This window comes from Chlorocebus sabaeus, chromosome 10 (assembly GCF_047675955.1).
Source record: "Chlorocebus sabaeus isolate Y175 chromosome 10, mChlSab1.0.hap1, whole genome shotgun sequence".
Taxonomy (NCBI): Eukaryota; Metazoa; Chordata; class Mammalia; order Primates; family Cercopithecidae; genus Chlorocebus; species Chlorocebus sabaeus.
The window spans coordinates 106,099,857-106,126,295 of NC_132913.1; the positions used below are offsets into that span (position 1 = coordinate 106,099,857).

The following is a 26,439-nucleotide window of genomic DNA, read 5'->3' on the forward strand; positions in this document are numbered from 1 at the left end:
TTTTGAGATGGAGTCTTGTTCTGCCGCCCAGGCTAGAGTGCAGTGGCCCGATCTCCACTCACTGCAAGCTCCGCCCCCCCGGTTTACGCCATTCTCCTGCCTCAGCCTCCCGAGTAGCCGGGACTACAGGCGCCCGCCACCGCACCCGGCTAATTTTTGTATTTTTAGTAGAGATGGGGTTTCACCATGTTGGTCAGGCTGGTCTTGAACTCCTGGCCTTACGTGATCTGCCCACCTTGGCCTCCCAAAGTGCTGGGATTACAGATGTGAGCCACTGCGCCCAGCCAGAGACGTTGGTTCTAATTCCAGTTCTGTCACTCACTAAATGGCACTAATTATTTTTAGTTCACCTAACCTTTCTAGTCCTCAGGCTCCTTTTCTATAAAATGAAGTCCAGCTCTGACTCTCTATGGCTCCCTGATTTGAAACTGGCCCTCTTATGACCACATGTCAGTCATGTGAATACAGGTTTAAAATAGTGATTCATGAATGGGAGAAGGATTGGAAGAACAAGGCCAAGCTTTGGGGTTAGAAGAATTGGACAAAGGAGGAAAAAATAATTTTCTAAGGCAGGTTTGAGTAGAGGAAGTCTCCAAAGTAAGAGTGTTCAGGCACTTGGGCTCTGTTCTCAGACTTCCCATGTTTCAGGACATCATTGTGAGGCTCCTGGACACAGGCATAAGGGAAGGAAATGCCATCTTCTTGCAGTCCCAAAGTTCACCGCATCCTAGAGTCCCTATGTCCCAGAGGTGGGAGCTAAAATTCAGAGAGGAGATAAGCCAGGATATTGGCAAAAGAGGTTAGACTTCAGCCCCAGGCCAATTCACTCTCCTAGAGTCTGAGAACCTAAGAAATTTTTGTTGTTGTTGTTTTTGAGACAGAGCCTCACTCCGTCGCCCAGGCTGGAGTATAGTGGTGCAATTTCAGCTCACTGCAACCTCCACCTCCCGGGTTCAAGTGATTCTCCTGCCTCAGCCTCATGAGTAGCTGGGATTACAGGTGTGCACCACCATGGCCAGCTAGTTTTTGTAGTTTTAGTAGAGACGTGGTTTCACTATGTTGGTGAGGCTGGTCTCAAACTCCTGACCTCAAGTGATCCACCCGCCTCAGCCTCCCAAAGTGCTGGGATTACAGGCGTGAGCCACTGCACCCTGCTGGACCTAAGAAATTTAAGAGAAGTCTGTTACTTTCTTTTCTTTTTTCTCTTTTTTCTTCTCTTTTCTTTTTTTGAGACGGAGTCTCGCTCTGTCGCCAGGCTAGAGTGCAGTGGCGCGATCTTGGCTCACTTCTACCTCTGCCTCCCGGATTCAAGTGATTCTCCTGCCTTAGCCTCCCTAGTAGCCACCACACCCAGCTAATTTTTATATTTTTAGTAGAGACAGGGTTTCACCATGTTGGCCAGATGGTCTCAATCTCTTGAGCTTGTGATCCACCCGCCTCAGCCTCCCAAAGTGCTGGGATTACAGGCATGAGCCATCTCCTCCGGCCAGATCTGTTACTTTCTACTTCAGTCTTCACATAGCTTCCGTAAGCCTCAGATTCCAAACTCTGTCCCCACTCAGAAAAGCAGAGATGATTTTCTGGCTCTCAGGAAACACTTTGGGTCCCTTCGTCCAATCAGAGGTTTCTTCTGGTCTCCTTCGGGCACACACATTCATCCTAAGCCAGCAAAATCTTTTCTTCCTGAAATTGTTTCCTGACAGATTTCTTCTGAACCTTCCCCTCTCACTCTGGACACCTGTACATTACCACACATTTAGAAAGGTTTCTCTAGGCAGGGCGCAGTGGCTCATGCCTATAAGAGCACTTGGGGAGGCCAAGGTGGGCAGATCACCTGAGATCAGGAGTTGGAGACCAGCCTGGCCAACATGGCAAAACTCCGTCTCTACTCAAAATACAAAAATTAGCCAGGCATGGTGGCACACACCTGTAATCCCAGCTACTCAGGAAGCTGAGGCAGGAGAATTGCTTGAACCTGAGAGGCAGAGGTTGCAGTGAGCTGAGATGGTGTCATTGCACTCCGGCCTGGCAACAGAGCAAGACTCTGTCTCAAAAACAAAAAAAAGAAAGTCTTCTCCAGGTCTTGTGCTTAGGGAAGCTGTATTTTCAGTGACCCCCCACATTCTCCCTGAAGGCTTAGTCACTACTAGGTGACTTTATAGGGTCTTCCCACAAAAGAGAGTAGGGCACTAATAGACTGTGTGACCTCAGGCAAATCACATCACATTTCTGGACTTCTGCTTTTTCATCTGTAAAATATAGGGAGTTGAACTAACTGCATGATGTTTTAATGGAACACTAACTGAATGGTTGCTTTACCAATTTTTAAAGTTCTTTTAAGATGTGCACCACTGTCAAAATTTTAAACTTTTAAATTAAGGAACATAGCCGGGCAAGGTGGCTCATGCATGTCATTCCAGCACTTTGGGAGGTCAAGGCGGGCAGATCACCTGAGGTCAGGTGTTTGAGACCAGCCTGGCCAACATGGTGAAACCCCATCTCTATTAAAAATATAAAAAATTAGCTGGGTGTGGTGATGGGCACCTGTAATCCCAGCTACTTAGGAGGCTGAGGCAGGAGAGTCGCTTGAACCCGGGAGGTGGAGGTTGCAACGAGCCAAGATTGTGCCATTGCACTCCAGCCTGGGCAATAAGAGCAAAACTCTGTCTCAAAAAAAAGAAAAAAGAAAAAAAAAAGGAACATAACATTTTTCAGGTAGTGATACCCTTTTAAAATAAGAAACACACAACATATTTCTATTCAAATGTAGGTTATTTGCTTACACAAAAGAATAGAGCTTTACATTTTATGAGATTTGTCAGTTTCAGCATGACCTGGTCAAGAATTTTGGTTTTTGGTTTTTGTTTTTTTTGAGACAGTCTTGCTCTGTCGCCCAGGCTGGAGCTCCGTGGTGTAATCTCAGCTCACTGCAGCCTCAACCTCCTGGGCTCAAGCGAGCCTCCCACCTCAGCCTCCCAAGTAGCTGGGACTACAGGTGTATACCACCACACTTGGCTAATTTTTAAAAATTCTTTGTAGAGATGGAGGTCTCACTATGTTGTCCATGCTGGTCTTGAACTTCTGGGCCCAAGCAATCCTCCCTCTTCAACCTCTCAAAATGCTGGGATTATAGCCTGAGCCACTGTGCCCAACCAAGAATTGAATATTTCTATAGGGGCATAACTAGAATCAGCGTGGCCACAATCAAATTTTCTAGTCCTTTTCAAGGGAAGTTTGTTGTCAGCTACTAGGACAATTTAACCAGGTCCTATATTTCACAGCATATATCTTTTTTTTCTTTTTCTTTTTTTTTTTTTTTTTTGAGACAGAGTCTTGTTCTGTCACCCAGGCTGGAGTGCAGTGGCATGAGCTCAGCTCACTGCAACCTCCACCTCCCAGGTTCAAGCAATTCTCCTGCCTCAGCCTCCCGAGTACCTGGGACTACAGGCGCCCGCCACCACGCCTGCCTAATTTTTTGTATTTTTAGTGGAGACGGGGTTTCACCGTGTTAGCCAGGATGGTCTCGATCTCCTGACCTTGTGATCCACCCGCCTCGGCCTCCCAAAGTGCTGGGATTACAGGCATGAGCCACCGCGCCCGGCCCTAACTGGTTTTTTTCTTCTTTTTATTGAGACGGAGTCTCACTGTGTCGCCCAGGCTGGAGTGCATGGCACGGTCTTGGCTCACTGCCAACCTCTGCCACCTGGTTCAAGCAATTCTCCTGCCTCAGCCTCCCAAGTAGCTGGGATTAAAGGTGCCTGCCACCACGCCTGGCTAAGTCTTTTGTATTTCTAGTAGAGATGGGGTTTTGCCATGTTGGCCAGGCTGGTCTCAAACTCCTGACCTCTGGTGATCCGCTAGCCTCGGCCTCCCAAATTGCTGGGATTACAGGCATGAGCCACTGCACCTGGCTGACAGCATATATCTTAAAAGAGGTACCCTTTTTTGGTAGGTAGAGCAAATTTGAAAATGTAGTTCTGAGACTTGTATAACTTATTTGGTCCATTAAAACTGTGAGAATAACTGTAAAGAAAAAGTATAAAATATGCTTTACCATGTGAAGGTAGAAGAAGACAACTAAATATTGTCAAAGAGAAAAAAGAAAGTCTGGCCAGGTGTAGTGGCTCACACCTGTAATCCCAGCACTTTGGGAGGCTGAGGTGGGTGGATCACGAGGTTAGGAGATTGAGACCATCCTGGCTAAGGTGGTGAAACCCCATCTCTACTAAAAGTACAAAAAAGTAGCCAGGCGTGGCGGCACATGCCTGTAGTCCTAGCTAATTGGGAGACTGAGGCAGGAGAATCACTTGAACCCGGGAGTTGCAGTGAGCTGAGATCACACCACTGCACTCCAGCCTGGGCAACACACTCCGTCTCAAAAAAAAAAAGTCTGCGCTAGTCGCCTCCGGAGCTGGACAGTCTACGTGGGAGCATAGAGAGGGCTCCCAGAATAGGGAAGCTGGAAGGATTCTACCTGGAAATAAGAAGGCTAGGGTGTGAAGAGATTCTAGTTTCTGAAAGGGACATCCAACAAGATGTTAGTTCCTAATAATGAGAGGGTGGGGAGTGAGCAAAATGCGGCACTAGTAGACTGTGGGTTATTGGGTAGGAAGGGGGTGCTTGGTGGACTCTTTGGTTTAGCCTTCTCTGAAGATAGCCATGGGAAATAGCGGAGGCTCTGGGATCAGACATATCTTGATTTAAATTCTGATCCTTATGTGATTTGAGGCAGGTTTCTAGACCTATCTAAAGTCTCAGAGTCACTAAACTCAAAATCAGAAGCAAAAAAGCAGCTACAGACTATCTTTAAGATTCACCCAGAGCCCTTTGCTCTTCCTTTCTCCTTTAGGTGATCTGGTGCCAGCCGGTGGAACAGTGGGTGATGGCGTCCCTGCTGCAAGACCGTGAGTGTCCCTGCAGGGGAAAAGGGCTTAGCATATAGCTCAGGGAAGGGAAGGAGGCTGGACCCCTGTTCGAGAGCTTTCCCTGGGCCTGCTACTCTCTCTGCTGGCTACCTAACCCCTGCTTTTCCTGACCTAGGGCTGACCACTGATCAGGACTTGCTGCTGATGCAGGAAGGCATGCCGATGCGCAAGGTGAGGTCCAAAAGCTGGAAGAAGCTAAGATACTTCAGACTTCAGAATGACGGCATGACAGTCTGGCATGCACGGCAGGCCAGGGGCAGTGCCAAGCCCAGCTGTGAGTGACCTGGATAGTGGGGGGTGGATACATGGGTGGATAGAGTCCTGAGGAGCCTGGCAGGGGAGGGACCAAAGTCCTATAATGGTGTGTGTTTGTGCTGTCCTAATTGTGGCTATATCTGAGCCTGTAAAAAGAGATCATAACACTACTTGCCTCGTAAGGCTGTAATGAGGATTAAATTAGTTATTGTATATAAAAGGCTCAGGAGAGTACTGGAACATAGTAAAACATAATAAATCATTGGTTACATCTTGTTATTATTATAATAAGACCATCATCTTGGGCATCAGCCTGCCTGAATTAAAGCCCTAGCTCTGCCACTTTCTGAGTAGCTGTGGAAAATCAAGTAGTTAAGCTATGGCTGGGCCTGGTGGCTCAATGCCTGTAATCCCAGCAATTTGGGAGGTCGAGGCAGGGGGACTGCTTGAGACCAGAAGTTCAAGACCAGCCTGGATAACATAGGGAGAGCCTGTCTCTATAAAAAATAAAAATAAAAAATTAGCCGGGTGTGGTGCTGTATGCCTGTGGTCTCAGCTATTTGGGAGGCTAAGATGGCAGGATCACTTGAGCCCAGGAGGTTGAGACAGCAGTGAGCTGTGATCACACCACTGCACTCCACCTGGATGAGTGAGACCCTGTGTCTAAAAAAATACATGTATACATACATACATACATACATCAAGCTTCAGTTTCCTCATCTGTAAAATGGGGATTAAACAGTATCTGCTTAGTAGGTTACAAGGACTCAATTAGTTAACATGTAAAACACTTAGCATGCGATGTAAAACCAGAATGCATTTGATAAATGTTAGCCATCATGATAAATATTTTTAAATACAAAATTGCAGCCAGGTGTGGTGGATCATGCCTGTAATCCCAGCACTTTGGGAGGCTGAGGCAGGCAGGTCACTTGAGGTCAGGAGTTTGAGACCAGCCTGGCCAACATGGTGAAACCCCATCTCTACTAAAAATACAAAAATTAGCCGGGCTTGGTGGCGGGCACCTGTAGTCCCAGCTACTCGGAAGGCTGAGGCCAGAGAATCGCTTGAACCCAGGAGGCAGAGGTTACAGTGAGCCTAGATTGTGCCATTGCACTCCAGCCTGGGTGACAAGAGCAAAACTTGGTCTCAAAAAACAAAATAAAACAAAAAACAAAACAAAGTAGTGTGCATTTATTGGCCGAACTCTTTATAATAACAGGAAATAATTTGATCACAGGACACATCTAAGAGAGTCTGTTTTAGAGACAAATTGCTCACAATCCGTACCACCCCCAGCTGAGGTAAGAGGGTGAAAGAATTTCTCTGGTTCCCTCGTAGACATCTGGAAAGAGGAAGCCCTCAAACCTGGAATGGGAGAACTGGACTTAGGGATATCATGCTTTAGTATAACTGCTTCTGCCTTTCAAATGTATTTCCATTTGTCATCCCCACCAGTCCTCCTGTGATCACCATTGGGGCTGCCTATGGAAGGGGACTATCCATTATATCAGATGAGGTCACTGAGGAGTTAAGTCATTTTGGTTTGTGTCATACTGCCAGCTTGTGGCTGGAAGCCATGTCTTGCCACTCCCAGCACAGGCCCTTTGACATGCTGCCTTTGAAAACATCAGTGATTCATATGGACTCCTGAATCCCTGGGGTCTGCATCTCTCTGTACTAATGCTTTTTGGGATTCAGTCTGCAGAGGCTGGGGTTCTTTTCTATGGTGTCATGGAGAAGGGGGTGCTGGTCCTTCACTCTTAGCCCCTGCTATTTGTTGGACTCCCTTCCTCAATGCCTCCACCTGCTTCTTCTCTGGCAGTCTCAATCTCTGATGTGGAGACAATACGTAATGGCCATGATTCCGAGTTGCTGCGTAGCCTGACAGAGGAGCTCCCCCTGGAGCAGGGCTTCACCGTTGTCTTCCACGGCCGCCGCTCCAACCTGGACCTGGTGGCCAACAGTGTTGAGGAGGCCCAGATATGGATGCGAGGGCTCCACCTGTTGGTGGATCTTGTCACCAGCATGGACCATCAGGAGCGCCTGGACCAGTATCGGCAGGATGGAGTCAGGGTGGGTGAGGGATCACTTTATCCCTGAAGGAGCCAGATGCAACAGGTTTAGGAAAAGTGAGAAGGGGTGCACAGCTAGGGAGGCCCAAGTGTCTAGATGGTATGGGCAGGGACAGCTCAGGTCAATGTGAGACAGAATACTGAGGGAGGAATGGATGCTAGGGATGACATAGCCAGGCATGAATCAGGACCCCCAGGATTGGAGGAAGAGGCAGTGAGAGGCAGAGGAGCAAACAAGATGCTTCTCCTAAGAGCTGCACAGAAGATCCCAGTGGCATTAACCAGCATATAGGTGGGAAGCAACCCCTTAGAAGGCTCAGTGACACAGACTCACTCCAAGTTTCCTGGATTTTTACCATTTCATTCATTTATTCATTCACGATATATTAAGCAGAACATATCAGGCACTATGCCAGACTGTAGGGGTCTGTAGAGGTGGGGTTTCACCACATTGTCCAGGCTGGTGTCAAACTCCTGACCTCAGGTGATCCACCAGCCTCAGCTTCTCAAAGTACTTGGATTAATCACAGGTGTGAGCTACTGCACCTGGCCACACCTGGCTAATTTAATTTTTTAAAGTTTATTTTATGGGTCAGGTGCAATGGCTCACACCTGTAATCCCAGCACTTTGGGAGGCTGAGGCGGGCGAATCATGTGAGCCCAGGAGTTAGAGACTAGCCTGAGCAATGTGGCAAAATCCCGTCTCTACAAAACAAAACAAAAAATTAGCCAGGTGGATTACATGCCTGTAATCCCAGCTGCTTGGGAAGCTGAGGTGGGAGGATTGCTTGAGCCCAGGCTCAAATATATATATATATATATTTTCGAGACAGAGTCTCGCTCTGTCACCCAGGCTGGAGTGCAGTGGCACAATCTTGGCTCACTGCAACCGCCTCCTGGGTTCCAGCGATTCTCTTGCCTCAGCCTCCTGAGTAGCTGGGACTACAGGCACATGCCACCACATCCAGATAATTTTTGTATTTTTTTGTAGAGACAGGGTTTCACCATCTTGGCCAGGCTGTCTCAAACTCTGGACCTCACGATCAACCCACCTCGGCCTCCCAAAGTGCTGGGATTACCAGCATGAGCCACCATGCCTGGCCATGGGTACAAAGATTAATGAGATTCACATACTGCTTCAGTTAGTGAAGAGGATGGAATTGTGTAAATACTTTTCTGTTTGGCTGGGCACAATGGCTCGCACCTGTAATCCCAGCACTTTGGGAGGCCGAGGCAGGGAGATCACTATATTGCCCAACCTAGGCAACACAGGGAAGACTGCATCTTTACAAAAAATTAAAAAGTTAACTGGAAGACTATACTTTCAGGGATAATTTCTATTGTTCATTACTAGAGAAGTTTCCCTGAATGTGTAGAGCACCATAAAATAAGTTTTTTTTATTTGAAACAGGGTCTCACTCTGTCACCCAAGCTGGAGTGTGGTGGCACAATCTTGGCTCACTGCAGCCGTGACAGCCTGGCATGTAATCCACCTGGCTAATTTTTTGTTTTGTTTTGTAGAGACGGGATTTTGCCACATTGCTCAGGCTAGTCTCTAACTCCTGGGCTCACATGATTCGCCCGCCTCAGCCTCCCAAAGTGCTGGGATTACAGGTGTGAGCCATTGCACCTGACCCATAAAATAAACTTTAAAAAATTAAATTAGCCAGGTGTGGCAGCTCACACCTGTGATTAATCCAAGTACTTTGAGAAGCTGAGGCTGGTGGATCACCTGAGGTCAGGAGTTTGACACCAGCCTGGACAATGTGGTGAAACCCCACCTCTACAAAAAAATACAAAAAAATTAGCTGGGCATGGTGACACATGTCTGCAATCCCAGCTACTCCAGAGGCTGAGGCACCAGAATCACTTGAACTGGAAAAGGTTGCAGGGAGCCGCGATGGTGCCACTGCACTCTAGCCTGGGTGACAGAGTAAGACTCTGTCTCCAAAAAATTTTTTTTCTTTAATTATAAAAGAATTTTTAGGCTGGGCGCGGTGGCTCAAGCCTGTAATCCCAGCACTTTGGGAGGCCGAGACGGGCGGATCACGAGGTCAGGAGATCGAGACCATCCTGGCTAACACGGTGAAACCCCGTCTCTACTGAAAAATACAAAAAACTAGCCGGGCGAGGTGGCGGGCGCCTGTAGTCCCAGCTACTCGGGAGGCTAAGGCAGGAGAATGGCGTAAACCCGGGAGGCGGAGCTTGCAGTGAGCTGAGATCCGGCCACTGCACTCCAGCCTGGGCGACAGAGCGAGACTCCGTCTCAAAAAAAAAAAAAAAAAAGAATTTTTATTTCTTTATAATAAACAAATAAAGTAGCCAGGTGTGGTGGTGCACACCTATAGTCCCAGCTACTTGAGAGGCTGAGGTGGGAGGATCACTTTGGTCTGGGAGCTCGAGGCTGTAGTGAGCCATGATTGCACCACTTTACTTCAGCCTGGGCAACAGAGCGAGACTCTAACAAACAAACAAAAACAGCCAGGTGTGGTGGTGGGCGCCTGTAATCTCAGCTACTCAGGAGACTGAGGCAGGAGAATCTCTTGGACCCAGGAGATGGCAGTTGCAGTGAGCCAAGATCGCCCTAGTGCACTCCAGCCTGGGTGACGAAGTGAGACTCTGTCTCAAAAAAAAAAAAAAAAAAAAGGGTCAGGCACGGTGGCTCATGCCTGTAATCCCAGCACTTTGGGAGGCCGAGGTGGGCAGATCACAAGTTCAGGAGATCAAGACTATCCTGGCTAACACAGTGAAACCCCGTCTCTACTAAAAATACAAAAAAAGGCTGGATGCAGTGGCTCACGCCTGTAATCCCAGCACTTTGGGAAGCCGAGGTGGGAGGATCACGAGGTCAGGAGATCGAGACCATCCTGACTGACACTGTGAAACCCCGTCTTTACTAAAAATACAAAAAATTAGCCAGGCGTGGCGGCGGGCGCCTGTAGTCCCAGCTACTTGGGAGACTGAGGCAGAAGAATGGCGTGAACCCGGGAGGCAGAGCTTGCAGTGAGCCGAGATCGCGCCACTGCACTCCAGCCTGGGCGACAGAGCAAGATTCCATCTCAAAAAAAAAAAAAAAAAAAAAATTAGCCGGTGTGTTGGCGGGCGCCTGTAGTCCCAGCTACTTGGGAGGCTGAGGCAGGAGAATGACGTGAACCTGGGAGGTGGAGGTAGCAGTGAGCTGAGATCACGCCACTGCACTCCAGCCTGGGTGACAGTGCAAGACTCCGTCTCAAAAACAAAAACAAAAACGCCTAAAGGAATATGGACTTTTTTTGTTTTGAGACAGAATCTCACTCCATCACCTAGGCTGGAATGCAGTGGTGCGATCTGGGCTCCATGCAACCTCTGCCTCCCTGATTCAAGCGATTCTCATGGCTCAGCCTCCCTAGTAGCTGGAACGACAGGTGTGTGCCACCACACCCAGATAATTTTTTTGTATTTTTAGTAGGGATGGGAGTTCACCATGTTGGCCAGGCTGGTCTCGAAACTCCTGACCTCATGTGATCCACCCACCTTGGCCTTCCAAAGTGCTGGGTTTACATGAGTGAGCCATTGTGTCTGGCCAGAATATAGATGTCTTTCTGCAGGCAACAGGGAGGTCCCTGCAGGTGCCTGGGCCATACAGTGACAAGACAGATTGGTGCTCTAGAGAGATTATTCTAGAAGCTGTGTGGAGAATGGATTGGCACCGGGGAGAGAGACTGGCAGGAAAGACAGGGGAGAGATGTAAGTGGATGAATGTGCACACACAACTCCACACACAAACAGACACATTAGTACTTTTGCCTTGACTCATACCTGGATGGCTGAGTGACTGGTTTCAACGTGGAGACAAAAATCAGGATGGTAAGATGAGTTTCCAAGAAGTTCAGCGGTTATTGCACCTAATGAATGTGGAAATGGACCAAGAATATGCCTTCAGTCTTTTTCAGGTGAGTCTGCGGGGGAGGATTTCCAACAGCCAACAAGGCCACATTTTCATTTGGCCAGAAGTCCTCTGACCCCAGTTCACAACACTCAATTGTTAAATCTCTGCTATGTGCCCTAAGTGCTAGGCTCAATGCTCTAGGCTTGATGGGAAGTATAGGGGGTGATTCTTGCCTTTCAGTCTTGTTGAAAAGTCATAATTCTATGAAAGGTAAATAACAATATGTTATTATGTTGGACCTCAAGGACCTCTCTGTCCATGGCCAGAATTTCACAGGTGCCTAGAACAATGGAAAACCCCAGCTGGAATGTGAATAAATAGGAGGAGGGATCTTCTGACCTTTTAGGGACCTTTCAGAGATTTAATTCTTTCTAGTTGAAAATTTTCTCTAGTAGCAAATGGTATGGCTAAAATTTTGCTTCTTACCTACTGAAGTGATTTATTCTATGAATACTAAATGTTAGGAGTTCCATGGGAGTTTTATGGAAGCATGTTTGGATCTATCTGTCTGTAAAATTGCTTTTACAGTGCAAGTCAAGGTCATAACATTTCCTGTTCTCCATGATGTGCTTATTTCACATTGCATGCTTATATCAAAACATCTAATTTACTGTATAAAAATATACACCTATGTACCCACAAACATTAAAAATTTTTTAAAAATTAAAATAAAAAGATCATAACATTTCCCATTAAAATGTTCATTCACTCTCCCCTAAACCCTCTCTTGCAGGCAGCAGACACGTCCCAGTCTGGGACTCTGGAAGGAGAAGAATTTGTAGAGTTCTATAAGGCATTGACTAAACGTGCTGAGGTGCAAGAACTATTTGAAAGTTTTTCAGCTGATGGGCAGAAGCTGACTCTGCTGGAATTTTTGGATTTCCTCCGAGAGGAGCAGAAGGAGAGAGACTGCACCTCCGAGCTTGCTCTGGAACTCATTGACCGCTATGAACCTTCAGACAGTGGTAAGATGAATCAGGTGGAGAGGCACCAGACATAGGGGTTGGAGAGAGGGGCATGATTACAAGGTCCAGAGACAAGCAGCCATCTGCCTGAGTGAAGGTTGAGTCTATCCCTATCCTGATCCCTACCCAATCATCTCATTTAACCACTCCTCCCAAAGGAGGGCAGGCATTCCCTGTTCAGACAAGACAGAGGTTTCCTCTGAGGTGCTAGATCTCTCAGGAGGAAGAAGAGTCCATGGCTCCCCATTCCTCCATTATGCTCATATTTCCTTTACTTTCAGGAAGTTCTTTTTGATACCAGCTTTGCTCTCACTGGAAACGGAAAACCCTTGATCCTCTTTCTTTGGTCTCTTCTCTAGTGCATATGATTCCTTTTCCTCTGGTTCTTCTTTCATGGTTCCTGTTTGCTGTTCCTTTAAATGCTGACTCTCTGCCCTTTCCTGAGTTGTCTTCAATTCAAGTGGTTCTTGAGTCTCTAAGCCCCTGAGCCAGAAAGCCAGTTAGCCCGTGGCCGGGGGAATAAGGAGGCCAGTTATTTAGCTTTTAATGAGTGCAGCTGAAATATACCCTCTTGGTCTTCAAAGTTTCTTCCTCTTGCCTCTTCAGTAGACTCATTTCCTGCCCTCCATTCCCTTCAGATTGTGAGAAATTTACATTAATAATAAATAATTTACAAGGAACTTTCACATTCCTCATTTCATTTAGTCCTTAGTACAACCTTGCAAGTCAACAGTAATCTTTATTGGTCCTTTATTACATATCCCATAATGCTCTAATATCTCTATGTACCTTTTCCTTTTTCTTTTCTTTTCTTTCTTTTTTTGTTTTGTTTTCTTTTTTGAGACAGTTTTGCTCTTATTGCCCAGGCTGGAGTGCAATGGCATGATCTCAGTTCATCACAACCTCTGCCTCCCGGGTTCAAACAATTTTCCTGCCTCAGCCTTCAGAGTAGCTGGGATCACAGGCATGTGTCGCCACACCTGGCTAATTTTGTATTTTTAGTAGAGGATAGGGTTTCACCATGTTGGTCAGTTTGGTCTCGAACTCCTGACCTTAGGTGATCCACCTGCCTCAGCCTCCCAAAATGCTGGGATTACAGGCATGAACCACAGTGCCTGGCATCTACCTTTTCTAATACAATGATCCTTTGAAATGGGTCCTGCTATTAAGTCAGTTGTATAAAAGAGGAAAACTGAGGTTTAGAAAGATTCAGTGGCTTGCTCAAAGCCAACATAATGAGAGAGGAACTGAGATTCAAACCCAGGTCATCTGACTCTTAGCCAGTGCCTCTCTTGAGAATGAGGGTAAGAGCTGGGATGGATGAGAGCTCGACAAGTGATCCAGGTATTCTGGGTCTAAACTCTTACTCCCTTTTATTCATTTATTCATTCATTCATTCATTCACTACTTCAGTGAATGCTTATTGAGTTCCTATAATGTGTCAGGACCTATGCTAGGCACCAGAGATATATTAGTGCCTAGATCAGACAAGGACACTGCCCTCATAAAACTTAGAGTCACACAGAAAATATTACAATCAATTATTTCAGATTTGTTTGGGTGTTCAGAATAGAGGTTGTAGGCTGAGTGTGGTGGCTCATGCCTGTAATCCCAGCACTTTGGGAGGCCAAGACGAGCAGATAACCTGAGGCCAGGAGTTCGAGACCAGCCTGGCCAACATGGTGAAACTCTGTGTCTACTGAAAATACAAAAATTAGCCAGGTGTGATGGTGCACGCTTGTAATTCCAGCTACTTGGGAGGCTGAGGCATGAGAATCGCTTGAACTTGGTAGGTGGAGGCTGTAGTAAGCCGAGATTACACCACTGCACTCCAGCCTGGGTGTCGTAGACAGACTATGTCTCAGAAAAAAAAAAAAAAAAAAAAAAAAAGAATGGAGGTTCTAAAGCAATCATTTCAGAAAATGAAAGTGAAGAGAGTTAAGAAAGGTTAAGAAATAGGATCTCTAGGCCAGGTGCTGTGGCTCACATTTGGAATCCCAGCACTTTGGGAGGCCGAAGCAGGAGGATCACCTGACGTCAGGAGTTCAAGAACAGCCTGGCCTACATGGTAAAACCCCGTCTCCACTAAAAACACAAAAAATTAGCCGGGTATGGTGGCAGGAGCCTGTAATCCCAGTTACTCAGGAGGTTGAGACAGGAGAATCGCTTGAACCTGGGAGGCAGAGGTTGCAGTGAGCCGAGATCATGCCACTGCACTCCAGCCTGGGCAACAGACCAAGACCCTGTCTCAAAAAAAAAAAAAAAAAAAAAAAAAAAAAAAGAAAGAAAGAAAAGAAAAGAAAAAAAGAGAGAGAGAGAAATAAATAAATAAATAAATAAATAGGATCTTCTGTTCCCTGTGCAGAATCCAGTAAACATCAGTTACATTTCTTTCAACTTTCGGTCCCCACCCCTCTTGGTGTTTCCTTCCCTTGAACTTGACAATCAGATACTACATCTGGCTACAGAGAGTAGTATCAGTCAAAAAACCTGGGCTCAGGTCTCCACTGTGCTTCTTATTAACTGAGTAACTGTGAGCAAGTCACTTAATCTAACTCAGTTTCCTCATTTGTAAAATAATTGATGACCAAATGAAATAATGCACATGAAAAGTATCTAACAACAGTAAATTTACCTGAGTGATTTATTACTGTCAAGAATGAAACTTTCTGACTGGGCACAATGGCTCACGCCTGTAATCCCAGCACTTTGGGAGGCCGAGGTAGGCGGTCACTTAAGGTCAGGAGTTTGAGACCAGCCTGGCCAACGTGGTGAAACCCCTTCTCTACTAAAAATATAAAAATTAGCCAGGTATGGTGGGGGGCACCTGTAATTTGAGCTACTTGGGTGCCTGAGGCAGGAGAATCGCTTGAACCTGGGAGGCGGAGGTTGCAGTGAGTGGAAATTGAACCATAGCACTCCAACCTGGGTGACAGAGCACGAGACTCCGTCTCAAAAACAAACCAACCAACCAACAAACAAAAAGAATGAAACTTCCACCAGGTGTGGTAGCTCATGCCTATAATACAGGAGGCTGAGGCAGGAGGACTGCTTGAGTTCGGGAGTTCAAGACCAGCCTGGGCAACATAGTGAGACCCCATCTCTAAAAAAAAAAAAAAATTAACCAGGCCTGGTGGCACATTCCTGTAGTCCCAGCTACTTGAGAGGCTGAGGTGAGAGGATTGCTTGAGCCCGGAGGTCAAGGCTGCAGTGAGTTGTGATCGTGCCACTGCATCCAGCCTCGGTGACAGAGTGAGACTCTGTCTCAAAAAAATAAAAGGAAACTTCCTGCCCAACTTCCTGTCCTTCTTCACAATCTCCAGGACTTGTGAAACCTGGAGCAAGGAAGCTGGCCATGAGAGTCAGGTTGTTCCACCTTCCAGGTGAGCCTCCTTGTAGCAACATTATTCAGTCAGTGAGACTGAACAGCCCAGTGGTACAGGGCATGGCTCTGACACCTGGCGGCCTGGGTTCAAATCCCAGCTTCTACACTTACTAATTATGACACCTGGAGCAAGTTACCTCACCTCTCATGGCAGATTATATTACATCTACTTCATCATGTTAGTGAGAATATGAGTGAGATGCTGCATGGAATGCCCTGGGCGTAGAGCGCGTGCTTAACAGTTGTTAAGTCATTGTTATTGTTGTTGTTATTGTTGTTGTATAAAGCCCATACTGAGATTGGAGGGAGCTATGGAAGGAGTAACAGGGCCCTTTCCTCAATGGGAGTGTAGTCTAAGGGGATGCTGACAAATGCTCCTCAAAACATCATATGGGAACATGGACAGTAAGAGGAAATCCTCAGGCCATAGGTAGTCACAGGTGCACAAGCCCAAGGAAGAAAATACAGGTAGCTTGGCCATGTCACTAAGCCTTTGACTTTGATTCTCTCTGGGCCTCAGTTTCTCCATCTATAAAATTAGCCCTTTGGATGTTGTCCATTATCGTAACTGTGAACTCCATTTGGCTATTTAAAATTAAATTAACTAAAATCTAATAAAATTGAAAATTTAGTTCTTCAGTTACACAAGCCATATTTCAAGTGCTCAGTAGCCACATGTGGCTAGAGGCTACTCTATATGACACTGCAGAATAAAACTTTTTCTCATTAGTACTATAACATAAAAAAAGACCCCAAAAAAGTAAAAAAAAAAAAAAAAAGACATTTATCTCATTATAGGAAGTTCTATTGGATAGCACTGGACTTGAATAATCTTAATGATTCCTTTTAACATTCTTTGAGGGTGGGAATGATTGAAATGATACACACTAGGTGGGGCAAGTTTGGGATCTAAAGGCTGGGAATGGGTGGCATCTGAAAGGCAGGACTCTGGATGGAGTGGGAGGAAGGATGGTCTGTAGGTGTGCTGGGATGCTCCCATCCAGAGCTTCTCACCTAGTGTTCCCCTATCCACACTCCAGGCAAACTGCGGCATGTGCTGAGCATGGATGGCTTCCTCAGCTACCTCTGCTCTAAGGATGGAGACATCTTCAACCCAGCCTGCCTCCCCATCTATCAGGATATGACTCAACCCCTGAACCACTACTTCATCTGCTCCTCTCATAACACCTACCTAGTGGGGGACCAGCTTTGTGGCCAGAGCAGCGTCGAGGGATATATACGGTGCAGTGGTGGTAGAGAAGGGGTCCAACTCATGAGAGGGACCATGTAGAAAAGTGAGGGGAGCTGTCAGTGTCTAACAGATTGGGACAGTGTTGTGGGTGTTTAGGGGCTGAGGAGCCCTGGATACCAGAGACACTTGGCAGAGATATTGAAGATTGGTGGGAGAATGGTAATGAAACCCTATGGGTAAATGGAACTTCTCTTTCACAAGCTATGAAACTCTCCTGGAACTCAGAGGCCCTCACAGATTTATATTTAACAAATAAATAAACAGATTGTTAAATGGAAGGCAATAGAGAATAGGAGTTAAAAATATAGCTTCTGGGCTGGGCGTGGTGGCTCACGCCTGTAATCCCGGCACTTTGGGAGGCTGAGGTGGGCGGATCACGAGGTCAGGAGATCGAGACCATCCTGGCTAACATAGTGAAACCCTGTCTCTACAAAAAAAAGTACAAAAAATTACAGGTGGTGGGCACCTGTAGTCCCAGCTACTCGGGAGGCTGAGGCAGGAGAATGGCGTGAACCCGGGAGGTAGAGCTTGCAGTGAGCCGAGATCGCGCCACTGCACTCCGTGACAGAGCAAGACTCCGTCTCAAAAAAAAAATATATATATATATATAGATATAGATAGATAGATAGATAGATATAGGTTCTGGAGTCAGACCATCTGAGATTTATCTTTCAGATATAATATATAAATGTAAATCAGATATAATTTCTAACTCTTTCACTTGGTACTCTGGGGCTAAGTATTTAACCTCTATGCCTTAGTCTGCCCATCTATGAAACAGGGATGGTAACAGTGCCTATTCTGTCTGGGTTGTTGTGAAGAGATAATCCATATGTCAATAGCTAATAAGCAGTTGCTGATTTTATTGTGACTAATCATGGTTTAGATTGAATAGTCAAGATATCTTTGTATTACCAGGAACTGAACTAGTAGCTTCAAGGGATACAAGGATGAGTGGAACATATAGTTTCCACCTTAGGAAGTCTAGCTGAGAAATTAAGGTGTAAATTTACTGACAGTTTGAATAACCAGGGTGTTGTATAGGGATATAAAGCCAGAACACCAGCTGGACACAATGGCTTATGCCTGTAATTCCAGCACTTTGGGAGACCGAGACGGGGAGATCACTTGAGCCCAGGAGTTCGAGACCAGGCTGGGCAACATAGTGAGAGCCCGTCTCTACAAAAAATACAAAAATTAGCCAGGCATGGTGATGTGTGCCTATAGTATCAGCTACTCGGGAGGCTGACGTGGGAGGATCGCTCGAGCCTGAGAGGTCAAGGCTGCAGTGAGCCATATAGCACCACTGCACTCTAGCCTGGGTGACAGATTTAGACCCTGTCTCAAAAAAATAAAAGTAAATATAAATAAATAAGTAAAACCAGAACACCAGAAGCATCATGAGGCAATGTTTGATAGATTGCCATGGAAGGACTGTGAGTCGGGTGGGCTGAAGTATGGGTGGAGATCAGCGTGAGCTTGCAGCAGTGTCCCCATGGATGGAGAAGGCTCTATGCAGATGTAGCTTGAAGGGGTCTGGATGGGTAAGTGCTGGTGAGCGCTATTCTCTCCAGAGTGGGGAAGACAGTCCCTAGGTAGAAGATCCGATATTGACCTCTCCTATCTCTTGGGGGGATGGGGTTCTTTCAGGGCCCTGAAGCGGGGGTGCCGCTGCGTGGAGGTGGATGTATGGGATGGACCTAGTGGGGAACCTGTCGTTTACCACGGACACACCCTGACCTCCCGCATCCTGTTCAAAGATGTCGTGGCCACAGTAGCACAGTATGCCTTCCAGGTAGTAGCCCCAGAATGGGGACACTGGTGAGGCCAGAAGGTCTGAGGGAAGAGCGACTGGCTCTGGGTCTGGGGAGGGTGGAGGAGTGCAAGGGAAGTTCCATCAAGAGAGGATTTAACTGTAAAGCATCAGGCAAATACTAAAGGCTGATTATGAATAAGTGTTGGACGTGTTACTAATAATTCATAGTTATGGAGGTGATTACTTACGGTTAGAAACTATTACTTCTTCAGGCCAGGCATGGTGGCTCACACCTGTAAATCCCAGCACTTTGGGAGGCCGAGTCGGGTGGATCACCTGAGGTTGGGAGTTTGAGACTAACCTGACCAACATGGAGAAACCCTGTCTCTATTAAAAATAGAAAAATAGAAAATTAGCTGGGCATGGTAGCACATGCCTATAATCCCAGCTACCTGGGGGGCTAAAGCAGGAGAATCCTTTGAACCCAGGAGGCAGAGGTTGCAGTGAGCTGAGATTGCACCAGTGCACTCCAACCTGGGCAACAAGAGTGAAACTCCATCTCCAAAACAAACAAACAAACAAACAAAAACTATTATTTCTAACAAGTTCTATCACCCTTCTGGAAGAAGTGGATAGGAAACACAGAGATAGTGGTGAGTAGGGCTGAAGAACAACGGGAATCTGGAGGATGAAAACATGAGAGTGCAACATGAACACATAACCAGGAAATGTGGCCTGGCCTTCCCACTCAGAGCCTGAAAACTCAAAGGTCCCAGAGGGGCCTGGGTCAGACTTGGCACAGGTATGAGATTTAGGATCCCAAGATGTGAATGTGTCTTTAGCTGTGGGCAGTGTCCCAGGCATGGGCCTCAGACCTAGCAAGATCTCACTGAATCCTATAATGGAGTTGGAAGAGTTTAGCGATCAGGATACTCATTTGAGTGAGTAAGTAGGGAGGCCTAGGAAGCAGGTACTGGAAGAAGTAGTTTGCGGTGTTTTAGAACTCTGAATCCACTGTTCCCTCCCCTCACCACCAGACGTCAGACTACCCAGTCATCTTGTCCCTGGAAACCCACTGCAGCTGGGAGCAGCAACAGACCATGGCCCGCCATCTGACTGAGATCCTGGGGGAGCAGCTGCTGAGTACCACCTTGGATGGGGTGCTGCCCACTCAGCTGCCCTCACCTGAGGTAGGGACACTATTCCTCCAGCCCAGACTCTGCTGTGGCTTCCGGATTCCTCCACCTGGGCTCCTTCCTCTATGCCCCTCTTTGTTCCCTTCTTTCTATCCTCGGATGGACCGCCTTGCTCTTTAATGTCCTTGGAGACAATTTTAACTTAAAATCTAATTGAACACAGAATTCTATTTATAGTTCTCTAAGTTTTAAATCAACAATTTACATTTTTTTTTCTCAGTGGAAGTATCTTGATTTTTTTTCCTTGTAGTTCATAGTTGTTGTGGACTATACAAACCATATAAAGGGAACTCTCCCCTCCCATCATAATCCCAGCCTCTCCCATAACAAGCAGCTATCGACAGACTTTTTTTGTTTTTTTTTTTTTTTTGAGACAGAGTTTCACTCTTGTCGCCTAGGCTGGAGTGCAATGGTGTGATCTCGGCTCACTGCAACCTCCGCCTCCTGGCTTCAAATGATTCTCCTGCCTCAGCCTCCTGAGTAGCTGGGATTACAGGCGTGCACCACCACACCTGGCTAATTTTTGTATTTTAGTAGAGATGAGGGTTCACTATGTTAGCCAGGCTGGTCTCAACTTCCTGACCTCACGTGATCCACTCTCCTCAGCCTCACAAATTACAGGCCTGAGCTACTGCGCCTGACCCTGAGTTTTCAAGTCATGTTTCTAAAGGCTTTCCCACAGTAAGATTATTCAGGCCAAGTGCAGTGGCTCACGCCTCTAATCCCAGCACTTTGGGAGGCCGAGGCAGGTGGATCATGAAGTCAGGTGTTCGAGTCCAGCCTGGCCAACATAGTGAAAACCCATCTTTACTAAAAATACAAAAAGTTAGCTGGGCATGGTGGTAGGCGCCTGTAATCCCAGCTACTCGGGAGACTGAGGCAGGAGAATCGCTTGAACGTGGGAGGTGGAGGTTGCAGTGAGCTGAGATTGTGCCATTGCACTCCAGCCCGGGCGACAGTGCGAGACTCCGTCAAAAAAAAAAAAAAAAGAAAAAAAGATTATTAAAAAAGATTCCCTATTTTCTTATGGTATTCTTATGTTCTTTATATTGACATGTAAATCTCTAATCTATAAGGAGTATTTACTGTGTCAAATGTGTGGCAGGAGGCCACATATATTATTTTCCATATAGATAGAGATATTAAAAGTTTGCTTAACAATATGGGAATTCCAATTTTATGTATCAAGCAGCTGATCTCTTCCTCAGGAACTTCCGACCACTCACTCACTTCCTCTGCCTTTGAGAACAATGAGGCTGGCATGATTCCCAGGAGTACCCGAGAGCAGACAAGTAGACAGGCCCCTTCATTTTTGTCCCCTAGGAGCTTCGGAGGAAGATCCTGGTGAAGGGGAAGAAGTTAACACTTGAGGAAGACCTGGAAGATGAGGAAGAGGAAGTAGAGCCTGGGCTGGAGGGTGAGCATGAGTCAGAATTGGCGCTGGAGTCCCAGTTTGAGACTGAGTCTGAGCCTGAGCCCCAGGAGCAGAACCTTCAGATTAAGGACAAAAAGAAGGTAAGCCAGGAGTGGTCTTTCTGCTTTGGTATTTAGTCAACTTGCACAAGCTGAGGGCCTGTTCGTGAAGACTGGAGCCATGCAAGGTGCAGGGCCAAGGAGCAATGACCCTTCCTCCCAATGAAGGAGATTTAAGAATGCATATATGGCATCAACATATATTATATACTGCCCTATATAGGTATGTTGCAGTGGCTTTCCAACTTCTTTGGGCCACAAAATCTTTTAATTTTTTTTATTAACGAAATCTTATACAAAATAGATAAATGCAGAACCATCCTAGTTGAAGCACCCATTTGGCTCTCTCCTGGGTGCCCTAGTGACTCTTAAGACATTTTTGTACTTCTTGGTTTTCTTAAAGGCCAGCTTGAAAACCAGTGATGAGGGGATGTGTGTCTGTATGTGTAACATTATTATATTGGGTAAGTAGGGGTTACTGGAATGATTGCTGTGACCTCAACCAAAGTGGGCACAGAGAAAGCTTCTTGGAAAGGGTTTTAGGAAGGACCAGCAGTAGCCAGAGCAGGAAGGAGAGCGCTTTGAGGTGGGGAAGCTGAAGGCTCTGAGAAGGCTATGCTACAGTGGTCCATCTCCCTGTGGGGAAGGGAGGCACAGGGAGAAGGGATGCCATTGGTGGGGCCTCCAAAATCCTGGTTTGAAGTCTGCCTTTCTCTCTCTTGTGCATGTGTGGCTCACTCAGCCGACTGACTCCTAGCTTATCCTGTGCTTTCTGGGGCTGTGGTGTCTAACCTGCTGCCATGTCCAGGGATGGAAATGGGAATTCAGGAGACAAATCCAAAGATATAACTCTGGGACTCTCACATCCTTCCAGGTGTGACTTCCATGACCATTTGCATACCTTGACATATCTGTCTGGATTCATGTACATTTTGACCAAAGATTATTGTTCCTTTGTTTTAAATGAGAGGGAGGGAGGATAATGCCTCTCTGTTTAAAAATAATAATAAATTTAAAACCTCTTACCCAGGATGTAACATAGAGCAAACACAAGCCCAGAGGCTGACACTGATCCCAGCAGTACATGCAGACCGCCTTTATTCCCATTCCCACCCCCAGGTTGTGACGTGTCCGCTGTTTTGTCCGTCTATCTGTTGTCAGATTGTGGCCCAGGCTCCTATTTCCAAGCCTGGGTCCCTTCTCTTGTCCCAGCAGGTGAGGCAGGAGGGAGAATACACCGGGGAGGCAGTGGGCAGAGGTTTAGGTTGGATGGCCATTAGCTTCTTCTCTCTCAGACTGCTGAGGGTTCAATTCCATCTTCTTTTCCACCTTTTCCAGAAATCCAAGACCATCTTGTGTCCAGCCCTTTCTTCCCTGGTTATCTACTTGAAGTCTGTCTCATTCCGCAGCTTCACACATTCAAAGAAGCACTACCACTTCTATGAGATATCATCTTTCTCTGAAACCAAGGCCAAGCGCCTCATCAAGGAGGCTGGTCAGGACCAAAATGGAGGGATGGGGAGGGAAGTGGGATGGATAGGTTCAGGCCCGAAGGACTGGCAGGTAAGTCCCAAGAAAAAAGACAAGGTATCTAAGGAGGGATGAAAGAGTTCAGAAACTCCTCAGAACAGGCATGGGTAGAGGAGTTATGAATAGTGGCTCAAGGGTCTAGGGGAAGGAAAGCTGGGGAAGATGGTCTGGATGGAACAGAATAGAGAGGCATAGTGAAACTTTCTGGAGCCAGCTTCAGATGCTGGAGAGAAGGGTGAAGGGTAGGCAGGGTCCTTGGGACTAGGGAAGTGGGAGATTCCACCCCACTTTCATCTCCCTCTCTATACCCTTTTACAGGCAATGAGTTTGTGCAGCACAATACTTGGCAGTTAAGCCGTGTGTATCCCAGCGGCCTGAGGACAGACTCTTCCAACTACAACCCCCAGGAACTCTGGAATGCAGGCTGCCAGATGGGTGAGGCGGCAGCAGGAACTGGGAAGAGGGAGTGGAGGAGCAGCAGGTGGGAAATAAGTTCTCTAGTGACAGTAGGGTTGGGGAATGCTCAAGAAAATCGCTAGGCTGAGGAGTGCTATCAGTGGAGGTATTACCAGCAGGTACTGTGCACCCAATACCTATCTTCTTAACTCCCTGAAAGAGGGGCTGGAAGGCCTCCATGGTGAATCTTGCTCTTCTTTTCTCCTGGGGCCCTCAGTGGCCATGAATATGCAGACTGCAGGGCTTGAAATGGACATCTGTGATGGGCATTTCCGCCAGAATGGTGGCTGTGGCTATGTGCTGAAGCCAGACTTCCTGCGTGATAACCAAAGTTCCTTCCACCCCGAGAGACCCATCAGCCCTTTCAAGGCCCAGACTCTTTTAATCCAGGTACAATGGAAATAAACTGTTGGGAAGAAACTGAGATAACTGGGATAGAAGTGAGGGAAGAGGTGGCTAGGCCTGACAGGAATATTAACTGTCTAGTTTTAGCTTTTGGAGCCAGCTGCCTAGCTTCAAACCACAACTTCCTAATTGGGTAATGCTGGGCAAGTTCCTTAACCTCTCCATACCTCAGTCTGCTCACCTGCAAAATGGGGTAACACTACCACCTGCCTGACAGGGTTATAAGGAGTATAGCTGTTAACATGAAGTTCTTACAACTCCTGGTACACAGGAAGTGCTATAAAAGAGGCTGATTGGGAGCGATAGCTAACACCTGTAATCTCAGCGCTTTGGAGGCCAAGGCAGGAGGATTGCTTGAGCCCAGGAGTTTGAGACCAGCCTGGACAACAGTGAGACCCCCATCTCTACAAAAAATTTAAAAATTAGCCTGGCACATGACTATAGCCCTGGCTACTTAGGAGACTAAGGCTGGAGGGTCACTTGAGCCCAGGAGTTGGAGGTTGTAGTGAGTGATGACCGCCCCACTGCATTCCAGCTTGGGCAACAGTGTCATCGTGTCTCTTTGGAAAAAAAAAAAAAAAAAAGAGGCTGCTGTCATTAGCATGCCTACGTTCAAACTGTTGAGTTTCTACCTGGATCCATTTTATTTTATTTATTTATTTCTTTATTCTGAGACAGAGTCTTGCTCTGCTGCCTAGGCCGGAGTGCAGTGGCATGATCTTGGCTCACTGCAACCTCCGCCTCCTCGGTTCAAGTGATTCTCCCATCTGAGCCTTCCAAGTAGTTGGGACTACAGGCGCCTGCCACCATGCCTTGCTTATTTTTGTATTTTTAGCAGAGATAGGGTTTCACCATGTTGCCCAGGCTGGTCTGATTTCAAGTGATCCACCCACCTTGGCCTCCCGAAGTGTTAGGATTACAGGTGTGAGCCACTGCACCTGGCCCTTGGATGCATTGTAAATTGCAGATAGAATATTAGAAGAAAATATATTACCCATGGAGGATGTTCTGCAAACCAAAAAGCTTCTCCTCCCCTGGGATTGGGAGTAGGGTCAGGTGGGGGTTGGGCTGGGCTGAGCAGGAACTTGCGAGATTCCAGAGCCCTCGTTACAGGTGATCAGTGGTCAGCAACTCCCCAAACTCAAGACCAAAGAGGGGTCCATTGTGGATCCTCTGGTGAAAGTGCAGATCTTTGGTGTCCGTCTAGACACAGCACGGCAGGAGACCAACTATGTGGAGAACAATGGTGAGAAACTGGCAGTGCTGGGGAAGTAGGGGTAGGAGCATGATTAGTTTTCCTTCTAGTCTGCCTTCCATTAAGTATAGTCTCTGTTATTGCATGTCCCTACATGGGAGGCAGTGTGGAACAGTACAAAGAATCCTGGCTCTTTACTTAAAAGCTCCAGTGACCTGGGCAAATTACTTGCTTACTCTGAGCCTTCTTCCTCACCTGTAAAATGCTGATTGCCATCTAGATTAAATGAGAATACAAGAAAAGCAACCCAGTCAAGAAGACTGTCATAATGTCTTCTTCATTTCCTTCTATCCACCAACTCAGGTTTTAATCCATACTGGGGGCAGACACTGTGTTTCCGGGTGCTGGTGCCTGAACTTGCCATGCTGCGTTTTGTGGTAATGGATTATGACTGGAAATCCCGAAATGACTTTATTGGTCAGTACACCCTGCCTTGGAGCTGCATGCAACAAGGTGAGCCAGCCCCTTTGACCCCTGGCCAATACCCCAGCTCTGACTGCCTTCTTAATGCTGTCCTCCTGCCCCTTCCAGGTTACCGCCACATTCATCTGCTGTCCAAAGATGGCATCAGCCTCTGCCCAGCTTCCATCTTTGTGTATATCTGCATTCGGGAAGGTCTGGAGGGGGATGAGTCCTGAGGTGGGCACTTCACGGGAAGGGTTGGTGTGCTGGCTTTAGATGGTGCGAAACACCTGGAAGGACGCTCTAGAGAACAAATGGAAGTGGTGAAAACCAAGCTTTGGATTGTGCATTCCTAGGCACAAAATTACCTCATCCTTCCTAACAAGCAAATCTGGGACCTGATTTTCCACCTTTTTTCTCTTTTCTTTCCTTCCCTTGTTTTCATAAGCCTTTGGTATCTTTCCTGCCCTTTCCCTTTGTGTACTCTATACTGGAGTTCCCTTCTTCCTCTTGCTGTAGGCTCAATCCCATACCAACATCTATGACTAATCTTTCCCATCAACTCTGTGTGAGGGCAGATTGCAACTAGAAATTCAGAGGGGCTTGGAACAGAGAAACCTAAAGAAGCATCATCCCCTCCACTCCCAAATTCCTCAAAGCCCAAAGCCAAGGGAAGGATAAATCAAGGCTCAAGGCTTCCCTGGCCAAGATTAGGGAGAGACTTGACCCCAGGACTGTACGACTCTCAAGAGAACACTGCACAGCACTCACAGTCCCCACTGGACTGCTTCCTCCTTAGCCCCACTGGTATAAATACATCTCTCTCCAATTTGGCTTCGATATGGTCTGTCATTGTTGGGCAAGGAGGGGAGGTACAAGGGTTGTGGGGACATCTGGGTAGTCAGGTGAGAGAAGGAAAAGGTAGACAAAGAAGTTAACAGGAGACCTCCTGCATGTGCTACATAGGAAGGACACAGAGTATGGCTTTTAAGAATCAGGGCAAAAGAAGACAAAAGATTATGTGGTCCCAGCCTTCCTGAAGATTCTGGCTGGAACAATCCTGGTTTATGTCTGTTGTCCCAGCATAATTATTAATAGTACCCTCTTTAAATTTTCCCAGTGTGTCCCAGTTTAGATGATCAATTATATAGTAAGGCACTACAGAATTATACTGTGAAGCA

The 26,439-nt window shown here is 46.8% G+C and overlaps 1 protein-coding gene and 1 pseudogene across 3 annotated transcripts in view; both read left to right on the forward strand.

Annotated features, from left to right (window-relative positions):
- PLCD4 (phospholipase C delta 4) overlaps positions 1 to 26,091 on the forward strand; it is a 29,272-nt gene extending 3,181 nt beyond the window's left edge. Inside the window, exons 2-16 of one of the 3 annotated variants that reach the window (XM_007966283.3) lie at positions 4,850 to 4,904; positions 5,041 to 5,199; positions 7,006 to 7,234; positions 11,058 to 11,187; positions 11,917 to 12,148; positions 16,574 to 16,775; positions 18,436 to 18,580; positions 19,579 to 19,731; positions 21,061 to 21,252; positions 22,549 to 22,705; positions 23,059 to 23,175; positions 23,414 to 23,586; positions 24,715 to 24,847; positions 25,160 to 25,309; positions 25,388 to 26,091. In XM_007966283.3, the coding sequence (XP_007964474.1) occupies positions 4,883 to 4,904; positions 5,041 to 5,199; positions 7,006 to 7,234; positions 11,058 to 11,187; positions 11,917 to 12,148; positions 16,574 to 16,775; positions 18,436 to 18,580; positions 19,579 to 19,731; positions 21,061 to 21,252; positions 22,549 to 22,705; positions 23,059 to 23,175; positions 23,414 to 23,586; positions 24,715 to 24,847; positions 25,160 to 25,309; positions 25,388 to 25,494 (2,301 nt within the window). In that variant the 5' untranslated portion in view covers positions 4,850 to 4,882 and the 3' untranslated portion in view covers positions 25,495 to 26,091. Of the gene's footprint in view, positions 1 to 4,849; positions 4,905 to 5,040; positions 5,200 to 7,005; positions 7,235 to 11,057; positions 11,188 to 11,916; positions 12,149 to 16,573; positions 16,776 to 18,435; positions 18,581 to 19,578; positions 19,732 to 21,060; positions 21,253 to 22,548; positions 22,706 to 23,058; positions 23,176 to 23,413; positions 23,587 to 24,714; positions 24,848 to 25,159; positions 25,310 to 25,387 lie in introns of those variants that run through there. The other 2 variants (XM_073020078.1, XM_073020079.1) reach the window with 2 other exon arrangements.
- Positions 8,568 to 8,658, forward strand: LOC119625593 (small nucleolar RNA U3; annotated as a pseudogene).
- Positions 26,092 to 26,439: the final 348 nt, after the last annotated feature.